The 15727-nt window shown below is 37.2% G+C and overlaps 1 protein-coding gene across 1 annotated transcript in view; it reads left to right on the forward strand.

Moving 5' to 3' along the window:
• LOC142159122 (carbonic anhydrase 13-like) overlaps positions 1–15727 on the forward strand; it is a 33181-nt gene that overhangs the window by 14242 nt on the left and 3212 nt on the right. The window contains exons 4-6 of the mRNA XM_075213742.1: positions 952–1047; positions 14084–14146; positions 14890–15045. Coding sequence (XP_075069843.1) covers positions 952–1047; positions 14084–14146; positions 14890–15045 — 315 coding nt within the window. The remainder of the gene's footprint in view (positions 1–951; positions 1048–14083; positions 14147–14889; positions 15046–15727) is intronic.

A 15727-nucleotide genomic window follows, 5' to 3' on the forward strand; every position in this document is an offset into this window, starting at 1 on the left:
GGGGGTAACCCCGACTGTCCCTGTATACACTGTGGTGAATGCAGGCAGCTAACAGCACATCCGATGCTGTTAGCTGCCCTGTGTTAGGCTGAGTGTGGTCATGTGAGATGATCACATGACCACACTAGTCACTGTGCCCACGCTGCAATGACAGGGCAGCTAACAGCATCGGATGTGGTGTTAGCTGCCTGCAAAGAAGATAGAAGTCACAGAAAGATCCCCCAGCACACTGCTATAGACAGCAAAATACCTGCCATTTCTACTGTAGATAAAAATGCAAAAGTCTTGGTTGCACACATTTCCAAATGTATGTTAAAGCCACCCGCCACTCCACGGCACTTTTGCTAATGGGGTGGTCCTAACTCTAAACAATGAGAGTCCCATATATTAGGACCATACATATGTGTTTTTAAATTGTGAGCTAACTTACCAAGAGGCATCCCAAAAGCCTCCAAACAGCAATCCAATGCCAGCACTTCCCCTCAGCTACTGACACCAACATGGCTCTCAGACAAATACAGAAGTGGAAGTTGCTCAATCAACTTATAGGCTCATAGCAGGTGCTTGAAAGGGTGGGGTTATCCTAAAAGGAACAAACACACAGAAAGATCCCCCAGCACACTGATATAGCCAGTAAAATACCTGACATTTCTATTGGGGAGTGCTGGCATTGAAGTGCTGGCATTTATAGTGGGAGCGGGGCTATGGTGACGCGACAATGTCACCACCACACCCCTTCCTACACCTTGTCACATGACTTCAAGATCAGGTAAGAGAGAGCAACACAATTTCTCTAACTCTGAATGCAGAATTGTACTGTAATGACATTTTAATATGTTTGCAGAATTAAGTTTTTTTGCATTTTTATTTGCATTGGTAGCTGACATTATTACTTGATACGAAAAGTTATATTTGCTATTAGAGATTACCAATCACTGTTGTCTGTTACAGCTGCATATTGTTCACTGGAACTCAGCAAAGTATTCAAGCTTTGAGGAGGCTGCAATCAAGCCAGATGGGCTGGCTGTTTTGGGGGTATTTTTAAAGGTAAGACGTCATGTCATCTCTGGTAAAATGCTATACTTATTGTGAGCACAAATATTGCTATATAACGGATTATTTTAGCTCAAGGAAAACTACAGTGAATTTAATCCATGGACTCCCATGGATAGTGATAGTGACTGATAAAGTTACTCACCATTAGTAGTGCAATAGAGGAAGGGCAGACAGGACAAGATTTCATGCTAGGAATTATTTACAGGTGTAAAGTTACCCGAGTTGTGCCAGATGTCATTGTTGTGTGGCAGTGTGTAGTATTTGTTTTATGATGGAGTAGATAGAAAGGGGCTTAACATAATGGTGGACCTTTGGTTCTTCATCCTTAGGTAAGAAGTTAAGACTAATTACGTTTTGTTCTTGCTTTAAGTATAACTCTGGTGAGCTTAGAATGTGAATTATATTCAAAGCAACGGCAAAGCTACTGTATGCTAAAGAACAGGTTCTGGTTGGTGCATGCAAGTAGTTTATTTTTACTAAATAGAACAATTATATATTATTCACATCCACAGCAATCTTTCAAATCCACCGCACGTCTGCATGTAACATGTGAGAGGTACTGATGACACCCCTGACTCTGTGTAAGTTTGTAGCACAAATATATCAGTCACTGGGTTTTACAGTCCATAGAATTAGCAGATCCTATATTTCCGTAACGCACCTTATTTCAGAAATCCTTTGCAATGAATCACTGGTTTTCTCCCACCAGCATTGTACATGAAAATCAAGGGAAATAAAAACCTCGATAGTGTACTTTCGTTACACACACTAACATCAAACCGTTGTAATAACTACTCACATAGATGAAACAAGTGAACAGTGTTATAGTAGTGTTTAGAACAATGGAAATTTGCTAATCCCAATTTGCAGATATCCCTATTGTGGGATATTAAAGTAATAAAATAATTCCTACAGCCAAAGAAACTTTAAGAATAAAATTATATCATTGTTTATTTACAAATGAATAAGCAAGCGCTGTGATAACATTATCACTCTCATTTTCAGAATTGAAAACTCTCTGATCTCCCCCAGACCAGACACGTAGGTTTGTTCAAACTAAAGAATAGGTTGTACTACAATTTACAAATATCATATTACAATTGGCTGAGAAAGTATATAGGCGTATCCTGATCCAGGCTTCCCTGGAAAGTCTGAAGAAATTCTTGCAACTCTTTGTTCCAACATCTGTGATTAGAAACATCTGTCCCTTGAGTAACTCCTTCACTCCCGTTCCTTCTCTCCAGCTCACACGTAAGGCTCCAACCGACAACAACACCACATCAATTATCAATGATATACCAAAATAAGACAGAACAATATAAATATTTTCATATTAATAAATTGTCTTCATCCAAAATAAAATATCTTTGACAGTCCCACATTTGATAGTTCTCTAAACTATCACACAATATTATGATTACAAGGTTTAATTGGTTCATACAGTTCTATAATTTCTTCCCCTATATTATTCACTCTCTAAATTTCCTTACTCAATGTTTTCTTACAAAATTTCAACAGTACTGGAATACATTTTAATACAAAATAGATAACTAAGAATATTCCTAACATAAAAAAAAATCTTCTTAATGAATGCATCAACAATTGAAACCATGTACAAAAACCTGAGAAATTATTATAATATATATTGTTTTTAATCTAATAACGAAAACCTTGTATCCACTGCAGATAATGTCATGTTATATATATCTTTGCAAAATCTCTCTTTACTTTTATTACTTCATCTGTAATGTTACACAATAACTTCTTGTTTGTGCATTAAAATAATTCAAGATCAATCTATGTTCTATTAACTATATTTTTAAAAACTTGAAGTTCTTTTGCAACATAACAAAAGGTTTCATCATATTCATTTGATATTTTATCAATGTAGCTAAACCTTAGATACAAAACCAATTCATACTTCTATGTGCAGTTCCTATAGCTTTTAATATAATCCATACTTGTACACCAGTAGATTCACTAATAAATTGTGATACTGGTTGTTGTTCACTCTTTTCATCACTACTTTCCTTTCTTTTTATAGTCAAACATCTATTAAATACTTTTTAAATACAATATCCTTTAAATCATTTTGTGTAAATACATTAACAACTGGAATTACCTAACCTAGATAACATATTCTACCTTAATTCAATGGTATACACTTATATGCCTTACTTCCACATTTGTAATATATCATCTAATAAAATACATGGTATTGCTACATGCAATATATCTATGTATACAATATCTATAAACTTTCCGTGTTTGTTTTCCTTTAACAGCTCTTTACAAACACCATCTTGCAACATTATAATATTTTATTTTCATGCTACTGTTCCCAAAGATCTCTTTGATTCAACATATCTAAATTTTAGATTTATTTTTAAATGCAGGACTTTTCCCAATTTTTTACCTAGATGTTCCTTTTTCTCATCTATAGGTCTATTAGTAAAATTTATACATATAACACTTTCAGTCAATACATGTGGCAACAATTTTAAATAAAAAGGTCATGTTTCATTATATTTCCCAACAACTGGTCCTTCCTCTGGCAAATTAAGCAACTCTGTAAGATTTAAAGGTATTGGCAACAATTCAACATATTGGTGTCCATGTAGTATATGTGTACATATTCAACAATTAGTTTAATTGCTCATCCTATCATACCATTGTACACATTTTCAGGAGCTTATTACAATATTGACATATACATATTTCGGTTGACAGTCTCTCATTACAATCTTTAGGTTCATCTCCAATTACTTATCTTTTAATTCTATCTTATATGTGTCATTATTGTACGTGTTATTAGTTATGAGTAGAATGAATGATGAAGACAGTTCTGATTCTTTATTTTTACGACTATATGCCCCCATTTCCTCAAAACCACTACCGGTTCTTACCATCAGGTCCTCATAACCAAATGTCCATAAAATAAAATAATATAAGGTATAAGAATCAGAAAACAGATCATGCCTATAGCGATGGCAATAGTAATAAGGATATTATCCTTTGACATCTGGGTCAGATTCTTCTTCCTGAATCACATCTTTGTCCAAGTCCTGAAGCAAAATTGTTATATATGGTTCCAAAACTTTATTAGTCTCTGCGTCTCTTCAGGTCACTGTCGGATCGACTACCTTCTTGCAGTGGGATATGTGAATCCAAGTATCTTGTTTCAGCAACTTTCAATGCTGTGGTTATTCCCATCAATCTGTCAAATAACTAGAACATTAAAAATTTCTGACCATAACATTTTCCTAGTTATATACTGACAGTTCTCAATAGGCATCTGTAGTACAATCAGTTTCAAAGTCTCTTGTTGCTTTTGTAACTGCTTACTCATCTCATTCAGGTACTTAACAGTTACAACTTCAATGCATTTGAAAAGTCTCTTGCGCACTGATAATAATATTGGGTTGTCTTCTGAACAAACTCTCATATGGTGAAAAAAATTGAATGGAAGTCTGGGAGTGGTTCTGATACTATAAAATATTAGAGATAAAACCTCTAATCAAATCATCCCTGTATTCTTCATCCCTTTACTCAGTGTATTTTATATACCATTAAATTGTTTCAGTAACTTATTTTTTATTATTTAGTAAAATACATTAAGAAAACAAACTTACACATTGAAATGTGTACCTCTGTCATTCTCAATCATTGGTGATATACCATATCTATACACAAATTCATATACCAATTTCTTTGCTGTAAATACTGCAGTGCAACTTGCAGTGAAATTGCACTTCTATCCCACTTAGAAAACATATCTACAAACATTAGTACATACAGTAGATTACAACATTTTTTATTTGGATGAAGTCAATTTATATTACCTGTAATAAATCTCTGTAGGAGGGATATGTGATGGTTCTACAAATATGGCTTTACCTGGATTCTTCCCTCAGGCAAATAAAGCATGAACCAGCCTTTTTACCTGCATGAGAAGAGAAGCCAGGTGCACACCAGTAGGCCTCAAGTCCACACATACCATACTTATCTAAATGAGTCAGACCATAGGCTGCTTCTGCCAGTGCTGGTAGGTAAGCCTTTGGGGCCACTGATCTATCTTTACCATCTTTCCATGTACCATTAGTATCTTGTACACATCCCTTCAACTTCCAGAGTGCCAATTCCTGTGAATAACAAAACTTTTATATTCTGATTAATTTCTGATCAGTAATGAACTGAAACAACAACAAATTCAAGTCCTGTGAAGAAATGTTAATTAGTAATGGACTTCTTACTAAACCTATTGTAACTTCATCTGTCCTATTTATTACCTAATGCAATTGATCAGTATTACCTGTGTGATCTTAACACTTAATCACTACCTGCAATGACATCTGAATAGCATCTAGCATCTTCTTCACATGTTGAAAATATGCTATTGAAGTATCTACAACAGTTAGACAATCTCTAAACCACCACAATGCACTGAATACATATCTACTATCTGTGTAGATGTTTAATACTTTTGCCTTGCACTAACTCACACACTGTTGTGAGTGCTACTTATATTATATCTTATACATAACTTTTCAATCTCATTTTATCTATGATAACTACCATCTGTATATATAAAAAAATTATACCTTCTCCCAGTAAGTGTGTATCCTCAATGTCAGATCTAGCAGTAAAGGTTCTAGTCCAAAAGTTCCAAGTTCCATACAGTCATAAATAAGCATTAATTTATCAAAAATCTCATATACTTATCAGTACTTTCATCCACACTCTGTGCATTCCTATGCACAATAATTAAGAACATAACAGTATTAAATATATTACACCAACAAATAATTAGATAAAGAAAAGCCAAAAGATCTCATTTACAATTTACAAATCTGGCAGCGAAGACTTGTCATGTTTGTGCAAAATTCATCAAAAACAAAAACAGGATATGCAATGGAAAAAAAAATAAAAAAAATTCTGACTACTAGATATTTTCTCTGAATAATGCTAAAGTTGCAACTATTTTTAAACAGATTGACAATTTATGAGCATCTATATTTAAATTCGTCACTATAATAAACAATAGGTCTTTGATAGTTCCCATTTAAATTCCAACTACACATCCCTAGAAAGATGTGCACTAATGATTTTATTTAGCGACTAGTGCATATGCAGAATAACTCGCAGTCTTTCTGAGGAAAGATGTATCAGTCCTTGGGTCAAGCAATAACCCAAATACTTAACCTGAACTGGCAAAATTGCAGTTTATTTCTGGAAACCATGTAGCCATGTTGATATAGGAATATTAACAGCTAAGAATAGTGTCTACAAAGACTGTAAAAACAAAACAAAAGTAAGTTATTAACACATAAGATAAATACAAAATCACAGTGTGATATAAAAGTCTCAGGAAAATCAAACAATAAAATTGTAAGCTTGCGAGCAGGGCCTTCTCACCTCTTTGTCTGTTTTACCCAGTTTGTTTATTAGTTCACTATGTTTGTCCCCAATTGTAAAACGCTACGGAATATGTTGGTGCTATATAAATAAATGATGATCAACAACAAAAAAAAATCTCTGCCCTTTTTTTTTTTTTTTCCAGAAATCTACACATGTATTTTTTCTTCAAAACCCATGGCCCCCCCTCTCTTCTGCTGAGCACAAAGACATTCTTCCACTAGCAGTAAAAGGTGTGGGGGGTGGGTCTGGTTCTCCATCCTAACAAAAAAAAAACATTGATAGAAATAATTCTTGTCAGCACATAAAATCGTTACCAGACATTTTTAGGTGTGGTTCACAATCACATTGAATATTTTTAAATTATTTGGGCTATTAATTCTGTGTCCAAAATATTTTAATTGAACAGTCAATAATCTATATTTCAAATCTTCCTGTTTCTTACTAATAATATATCACAATTAATGATCAACTCTTACTCCTATACTCTAGGGTTACAATTTGAAGAATGCTTCTCAAAGTTTCTGCTAAAACTTCAGCTCCAAATTTTAACAGCCATTTATCTATGCTCTGCTATGTCCACATATACATATATATAAACACATATACCCATCTAATGTGACATTTTAGCCACATCTTATGCATAATAATCCTTAAAAGATTTACTATTCTTTAGCTTAATCATGAAAAGTTTATATTAATCAACTCACAGGAGAAAATACATAATTAGCAACACAATGATATTAAATATTAGTAATTTTAGTAAGATAAAAAAAAATAATTTCATTCATGCACAGCATTTAGAATTATCACAAAATTGAACAATGTCTCTCACAGGCAATGAAATTTCGAAAAGCCATAATAAATTTCTGACGATCTAACAAATATGGCTTTGTATTTTTTTTTCTTTTATTTATTTTTTAAAGTTACAGTTAACTATTTCTGATGCAGCCCCTGCGCCATCTATTGGTTACTTCTGGTAGTGCAGCCACTCCCTATTAAATTACTTTTATTGGAATAATTATTATTATTATCCTCTATCTTTTCAGACATAACTGTTTCAGAGTCACCTAGATCAGATTCAGGTGACTGTAAAACACTACTTAAAGTTTCTAATGGCTTTCAACGTTCCGCTTCCGCTTTCCACAAAACCAAACAGTAATTCATTAATAATTTCGTTTTCTGATTTCTCAATTTCTGTTTGCACATTATCCAAAATGTTTTTTTTATCAAAGGACCCTGCATTTGTAAACTGCTTATCACAATAATTAGTCATTTTCATACAGCCTTACACAAATCACTCAAAAAAAACACACGTTTGTAACCCCGCAGTTTTACAAAATTAAACTTATTTTTCTATCTAAACCTTTGGACAATCTTTCTCCTATTTAACTGAGGATTTATCCCCCGCAGTACATAAATCGCTCATTATATTTTATATTCATCTTTATTTTATTTTTATTTTATTTTAAGAACTGGACTCTGCAGTACATAAGTCCAAATTTCTCAAGTTAAAATGCGTCCCGCAGTGCGCATTCAATCGATAGTGGTCCCGCAGTCCCACTATCCAGAAAGTCCATTAGGCCTCACGTCTGAGAGCCAGATTCCCCTCAATCTCAACACTGTATTCAGTGACTACGTAGATTTATTAACTCTTTATTTTATCTCTTAACTTCTCAACACTCAACACACTCATACTCAGATAAGCAGTTCACAAAGCAGCCTCCCCTGTACTTCAGGCAAAGTTTTATATTGCCTACATTCCAATAACAGAAATACATATGATGTACTGTTTAGCAAAGTAGCAGACAGAAAAATGTAACACTTTAAACTCCTACTTTTAAATTCTATTACAGCTACGATAAACATAAAAATAATAAAAGTTCTTATTTTGCAACACAAATCTCATTGGAAAAAAACACAAGATAACCAGTTTGCAATCCATGGTATACATCTCTCTCTATTTCAAAAGGATCGGCAATAACTTACCTTCCCTTATAAAAGAGAAAATCGTCGACCATGCATTTCAAAATTAGAAATCCAAATGTCCCTTGTCCAAATCGAATCATATTGAAAAAAATCTCAGCAGTGCGTCCAATTATTAAAGTAATAAAATAATTCCTACAGCCAAAGAAACTTTAAGAATAAAATTATATCATTGTTTATTTACAAATGAATAAGCAAGCGCTGTGATAACATTATCACTCTCATTTTCAGAATTGAAAACTCTCTGATCTCCCCCAGACCAGACACGTAGGTTTGTTCAAACTAAAGAATAGGTTGTACTACAATTTACAAATATCATATTACAATTGGCTGAGAAAGTATATAGGCGTATCCTGATCCAGGCTTCCCTGGAAAGTCTGAAGAAATTCTTGCAACTCTTTGTTCCAACATCTGTGATTAGAAACATCTGTCCCTTGAGTAACTCCTTCACTCCCGTTCCTTCTCTCCAGCTCACACGTAAGGCTCCAACCGACAACAACACCACATCAATTATCAATGATATACCAAAATAAGACAGAACAATATAAATATTTTCATATTAATAAATTGTCTTCATCCAAAATAAAATATCTTTGACAGGGAATACTCACAGGAGAGAATTTTTATAGAAGTTCCACATATAGAATTCAGTGCAGGACGGACTTTATATAGATTTCACAATCAGGGCACTGAACTCTTTCTTTCGTTAATAGTGTTATGAGCAGATATAAATCAAGGAGAAGAAAATCTCTAGTGGAATTCTATTTATTATAAAATTACATCTCAACACAGTAAACGTGTTCATATACCATCAAACCAAATAGTATGAACGAAAATATATATTCAGCAAGAGCCGTACCAGATAGGGATCAGCAAGCGGACTTGAAGAGAATGGTAACCTGGGTAAATCACCTACACTTCAGATGGAGAACCATCCGCCTGACGGATCACTGCTACGTCACTTGTACAAACTATAACCCCCTCCCTTATCCCAACGCATTTCAATGTAATGATCTTTAACTAGGTGATGGGGGAGCATTTCACACCTTCTGGTATTTACAATCGGTGGTGTTAATTGAAATGGTAAAATCACTTGTGTACACACAAAAGTCACATCATTAGTTGACGCAAATGTATTCATTTGTAATTAATCTAACGAAAAAATATTGTTAATCATGGAAAACTTATCAAAAATAAAAACCTATGTGAAGTAGCATGAACAACTCATATATTCAATTATCTAAATATAAAGCTATTAATAAAGGGTATGAACACTATGGCTGGGTACACACTACAGTCTTTTCAGCTGACTATTGGGCCAATCGAATGATAAACGACTGTTCGGACCGATGTCACATTAGTGTGTACGCTGAGACGATGAACGATTATCGTTCCAAAGCTCATCGTGTCATTTCATTTGATTGTTAAACCGGACTACAAATCTTGTTCAACAATGGAATGATGTCATACAGATTCTGCAGTGTGTCTGCACTCAGGACCAACAGTGTCCATAGATCTCTATGGAGCGTGCAGATTCCCAATCTTTTCAGCCGATGGTTATGACAGATGAAGAGCACAGAGCTGAAGGTAAATCATGTAAAACTTGTACAGTGTGTACACATGAATCAGCTGCTGATCAGGACTTATTTTTCTGTCATTGGTAAAATCATTAAAGATGTCGCATTGGGAGAATTTTTTTTATGTAGTGTGTACCCAGCCTGAGGATCTGAATCTTACTAACGAATAATTTAATTAAGATATCTAAATAATCTTAAAAAGAAAGCAGTTTGTATGATAATTCTTCTTTTCACACAATTAGTAAAATACACTCCAAATATCTTCTAAAAAAGGAAAACTTGCAGAGGTTCCCTGGGCTGCAATGGCAAGGGGTAAGATGGTAAGGGGTAAGATGGTAAGGGGTAAGATGGCAAGGGGTAAGATGGCAAGGGGTAAGATGGTAAGGGGTAAGATGGCAAGGGGTAAGATGGTAAGGGGTAAGATGGCAAAGGGTAAGATGGTAAGGGGTAAGATGGTAAGGGGTAAGATGGCAAGGGGTAAGATGGTAAGGGGTAAGATGGCAAGGGGTAAGATGGTAAGGGGTAAGATGGTAACAGGTTAGATGGCAAGGGGTAAGATGGTAAGGGGTAAGATGGTAAGGGGTAAGATGGCAAGGGTTAAGATGGTAAGGGGTAAGATGGTAAAAGGTTAGATGGCAAGGGGTAAGCTGGTAACAGGTTAGATGGTAAGGGGTAAGATGGTAAGGGGTAAGATGGCAAAGGGTAAGATGGTAAGGGGTAAGATGGTAACAGGTTAGATGGCAAGGGGTAAGATGGTAAGGGGTAAGATGGCAAAGGGTAAGATGGTAAGGGATAAGATGGTAACAGGTTAGATGGCAAGGGGTAAGATGGTAAGGGGTAAGATGGCAAGGGGTAAGATGGTAAGGGGTAAGATGGTAACAGGTTAGATGGCAAGGGGTAAGATGGTAAGGGGTAAGATGGCAAGGGGTAAGATGGTAAGGGGTAAGATGGTAAGGGGTAAGATGGCAAGGGGTAAGATGGTAAGGTGTAAGATGGCAAGGGGTAAGATGGTAAGGGGTAAGATGGTAACAGGTTAGATGGCAAGGGGTAAGATGGTAAGGGGTAAGATGGTAAGGGGTAAGATGGCAAGGGGTAAGATGGTAAGGGGTAAGATGGTAAAAGGTTAGATGGCAAGGGGTAAGATGGCAAGGGGTAAGCTGGTAACAGGTTAGATGGTAAGGGGTAAGATGGTAAGGGGTAAGATGGCAAAGGGTAAGATGGTAAGGGGTAAGATGGTAACAGGTTAGATGGCAAGGGGTAAGATGGTAAGGGGTAAGATGGCAAAGGGTAAGATGGTAAGGGGTAAGATGGTAACAGGTTAGATGGCAAGTGGTAAGATGGTAAGGGGTAAGATGGCAAGGGGTAAGATGGTAAGGGGTAAGATGGTAACAGGTTAGATGGCAAGGGGTAAGATGGCAAGGGGTAAGATGGTAACAGGTTAGATGGTAAGGGGTAAGATGGCAAGGGGTAAGATGGCAAGGAGTAAGATGGTAAGGGGTAAGATGGTAACAGGTTAGATGGTAAGGGGTAAGATGGCAAGGGGTAAGATGGTAACAGGCTAGATGGTAAGGGCTAAGATGGTAAGGGGTAAGATGGTAACAGGTTAGATGGTAAGGGGTAAGATGGCAAGGGGTAAGATGGTAACAGGCTAGATGGTAAGGGCTAAGATGGTAAGGGGTAAGATGGCAAGGAGTAAGATGGTAAGGGGTAAGATGGCAAAGGGTAAGATGGTAAGGGGTAAGATGGCAAGGGGTAAGATGGTAAGGGGTAAGATGGCAAGGGGTAAGATGGTAAGGGGTAAGATGGTAAGGGGTAAGATGGCAAGGGGTAAGATGGTAAGGGGTAAGATGGCAAGGGGTAAGATGGTAAGGGGTAAGATGGCAAGGGGTAAGCTGGTAACAGGTTAGATGGTAAGGGGTAAGATGGTAAGGGGTAAGATGGCAAAGGGTAAGATGGTAAGGGGTAAGATGGTAACAGGTTAGATGGCAAGGGGTAAGATGGTAAGGGGTAAGATGGCAAAGGGTAAGATGGTAAGGGGTAAGATGGTAACAGGTTAGATGGCAAGGGGTAAGATGGTAAGGGGTAAGATGGCAAGGGGTAAGATGGTAAGGGGTAAGATGGTAACAGGTTAGATGGCAAGGGGTAAGATGGTAAGGGGTAAGATGGCAAGGGGTAAGATGGTAAGGGGTAAGATGGTAAGGGGTAAGATGGCAAGGGGTAAGATGGTAAGGGGTAAGATGGCAAGGGGTAAGATGGTAAGGGGTAAGATGGTAACAGGTTAGATGGCAAGGGGTAAGATGGTAAGGGGTAAGATGGTAAGGGGTAAGATGGCAAGGGGTAAGATGGTAAGGGGTAAGATGGTAAAAGGTTAGATGGCAAGGGGTAAGATGGCAAGGGGTAAGCTGGTAACAGGTTAGATGGTAAGGGGTAAGATGGTAAGGGGTAAGATGGCAAAGGGTAAGATGGTAAGGGGTAAGATGGTAACAGGTTAGATGGCAAGGGGTAAGATGGTAAGGGGTAAGATGGCAAAGGGTAAGATGGTAAGGGGTAAGATGGTAACAGGTTAGATGGCAAGTGGTAAGATGGTAAGGGGTAAGATGGCAAGGGGTAAGATGGTAAGGGGTAAGATGGTAACAGGTTAGATGGCAAGGGGTAAGATGGCAAGGGGTAAGATGGTAACAGGTTAGATGGTAAGGGGTAAGATGGCAAGGGGTAAGATGGCAAGGAGTAAGATGGTAAGGGGTAAGATGGTAACAGGTTAGATGGTAAGGGGTAAGATGGCAAGGGGTAAGATGGTAACAGGCTAGATGGTAAGGGCTAAGATGGTAAGGGGTAAGATGGTAACAGGTTAGATGGTAAGGGGTAAGATGGCAAGGGGTAAGATGGTAACAGGCTAGATGGTAAGGGCTAAGATGGTAAGGGGTAAGATGGCAAGGAGTAAGATGGTAAGGGGTAAGATGGCAAAGGGTAAGATGGTAAGGGGTAAGATGGTAACAGGTTAGATGGCAAGGGGTAAGATGGTAAGGGGTAAGATGGCAAAGGGTAAGATGGTAAGGGGTAAGATGGTAACAGGTTAGATGGCAAGGGGTAAGCTGGTAAGGGGTAAGATGGCAAGGGGTAAGATGGTAAGGGGTAAGATGGTAACAGGTTAGATGGCAAGGGGTAAGATGGTAAGGGGTAAGATGGTAAGGGGTAAGATGGCAAGGGGTAAGATGGTAAGGGGTAAGATGGTAAAAGGTTAGATGGCAAGGGGTAAGATGGCAAGGGGTAAGATGGTAACAGGTTAGATGGTAAGGGGTAAGATGGCAAGGGGTAAGATGGTAACAGGCTAGATGGTAAGGGGTAAGATGGTAAGGGGTAAGATGGCAAGGAGTAAGATGGTAAGGGGTAAGATGGTAAGGGGTAAGATGGTAAGAGGTAAGATGGTAAGGGGTAAGATGGTAAGGGGTAAGATGGGAAGGGGTAAGATGGTAACGGGTAAGGGGTAAGATGGTAAAGGGTAAGATGGTAAGGGGTAAGTTGGTAAGGGGTAAGATGGTAAGAGGTAAGTTGGTAAGGGGTAAGATGGTAAGGGGTAAGACTCCTATTTCCACTGCCTGCCAGTATCACTGGTGACATTTTTAAAATAAATTACACAATAAAAGATTTGTAATACAAAATCTAGACTTTAGGGCTAGGGGAGGTCTTAATAAATGTACCCCTGACTCTGTACTGAGTGAGCCATCAAGAAAGAGCCCTATGAAACATGATACATCAAAATTATCTCTGAATTGTATTTTGTCATTCATTAAAACATACTGTATATATACATACCCTTATTAAAAGTAGGATTTATTTAAATTTTATTTTCTATAAATGAGTATTAAAAGATAAGGGAAATAAGTTTCTCTGCAAAGAAAACCTTATTTATTGAATTTACTAACATGACTGTTAATTCTTCTAGTAAGGAAAAAAACTAACCAAGGAAGACGTAAATGTCATGAATGTGAATATTTAATGTGCATTTCTCAAAGATTCCACATGTAAGCAGCCATGTTTATTTTTTCCAGATTGGAGACCATAACAAAAACATTGAGAGGATTACAGATGCATTTGATGCCATCCACGCTAAGGTAGCAGCATTAATAGTACATGGAATTTACTTGTAGGCTAATCAGAGGGTATAGGAAAGTAAATAAATGTCATCAATGGATTCAACCTTTTATTTTATTTTAAACCAATAATCACAATTCATTAACAGTGTATTTATCACCGGTAATAAGAAATAATAATTATCCAACGTAAGAATAAATGATTAAATTGCAATTTTTGTTGTGTGTTAATATTACACAGTGCATACATTTTGCATAGCACTACATGCAACTAAGACAACAATCTAGTTTTTGGGGCCTAGGTCTGAAGGAGATAACTTGACCTCTCACTAGTGGGGTTCCAACCAGAGTCTCCAGCTCCAGGATATTATCCTATTAGACCTGATAAATAAATGTACAAAAATGAAGGTTCTTAAGGAAGTAGATAGATCATCTAGGTCAACATCTTTTTCAGTGGAAGAAAACAATAGATGTATTATATCTAGTAAGTCTCCTGATGTCATTGTTAGTGCCCATAACCACTGAGCTAATATATATATATATATATATATATATATATATATATATATATATTTATTTATATATATATATCTATGAATTAGCAAGAACTATAAATGATAATCCTTAATTCTTGTGCCTTAATTAATAGTTTGTTCACCAATACTTACAACTAAGTTGCTGCTGTTTTTTTTTGTGACAGGTTTGCTGTCTAATCACCATAGGGTAAAGATGTCTAAACACTCACTCAAATGTCTACATTTTAGGGCAAACAGTCTCCCTTTACCAATTTTAATCCATCAAGTTTACTTCCTGGCTGCAAAGATTTCTGGACATACCCAGGATCACTTACTGTTCCCCCACTGCTGGAGAGTGTCATTTGGATTGTTCTGAAGGAAGAAATAACTGTCAGCTCTATACAGGTAATGATATATATAATATGCTTGTATGTGTAATATACTAGTTATACACATGAGAAATCTTTCTCTCTCTCTCTCTCTCTCTCTCTCTCTCTCTCTCCCCCTCTCTCTCTCCCCCCCTCTCTCTCTCTCTCTCTCTCTCTCTCTCTCTCTCTCTCTCTCTCTCGATCAGCCACAACATTAAAACTACTGAAAGTAAGTGAACAACATTGATTATTTCCTTACAATGGCACCTGTCAAGGGGTGGGATATATTCAGCAGCAAGTGAACAGTCAGTTTTTGAAGGTGATGTCATGGAAGTAGGAAAAATGAGCAAGTGTAAGGATCTCCAAAACAGCAGCCCTTATAGGCTTTCCCGGTATGCAGTGATTAGTCCCTACCAAAAGTGGTCCAAGGAAGGACAACGGGTGAACCGTTGATAGGGTCATGGGCGCCCAAGGCTCATTGGTGCACGTGGAGAGCAAAGGCTAGCCCTTCTGGTTCAATCCCACAGAAGAGCTACTGTAGCACAAGTTGCTGAAAAGTCAATGCTGGCTATGATGTGGGCAGCATGGTGGCTTAGTGGTTAGCACTGCTGCCTCACAGCACTGGGGTCATGAATTTGATTCCTGACCACGGCCTTATCTGTGTGGAGTTTGTATGTTCTCCCTGTGTTTGCGTGGGTTTCCTCCGGGTGCTCCGGTTT

This window comes from Mixophyes fleayi, chromosome 5 (assembly GCF_038048845.1).
Source record: "Mixophyes fleayi isolate aMixFle1 chromosome 5, aMixFle1.hap1, whole genome shotgun sequence".
Classification (NCBI taxonomy): Eukaryota; Metazoa; Chordata; class Amphibia; order Anura; family Limnodynastidae; genus Mixophyes; species Mixophyes fleayi.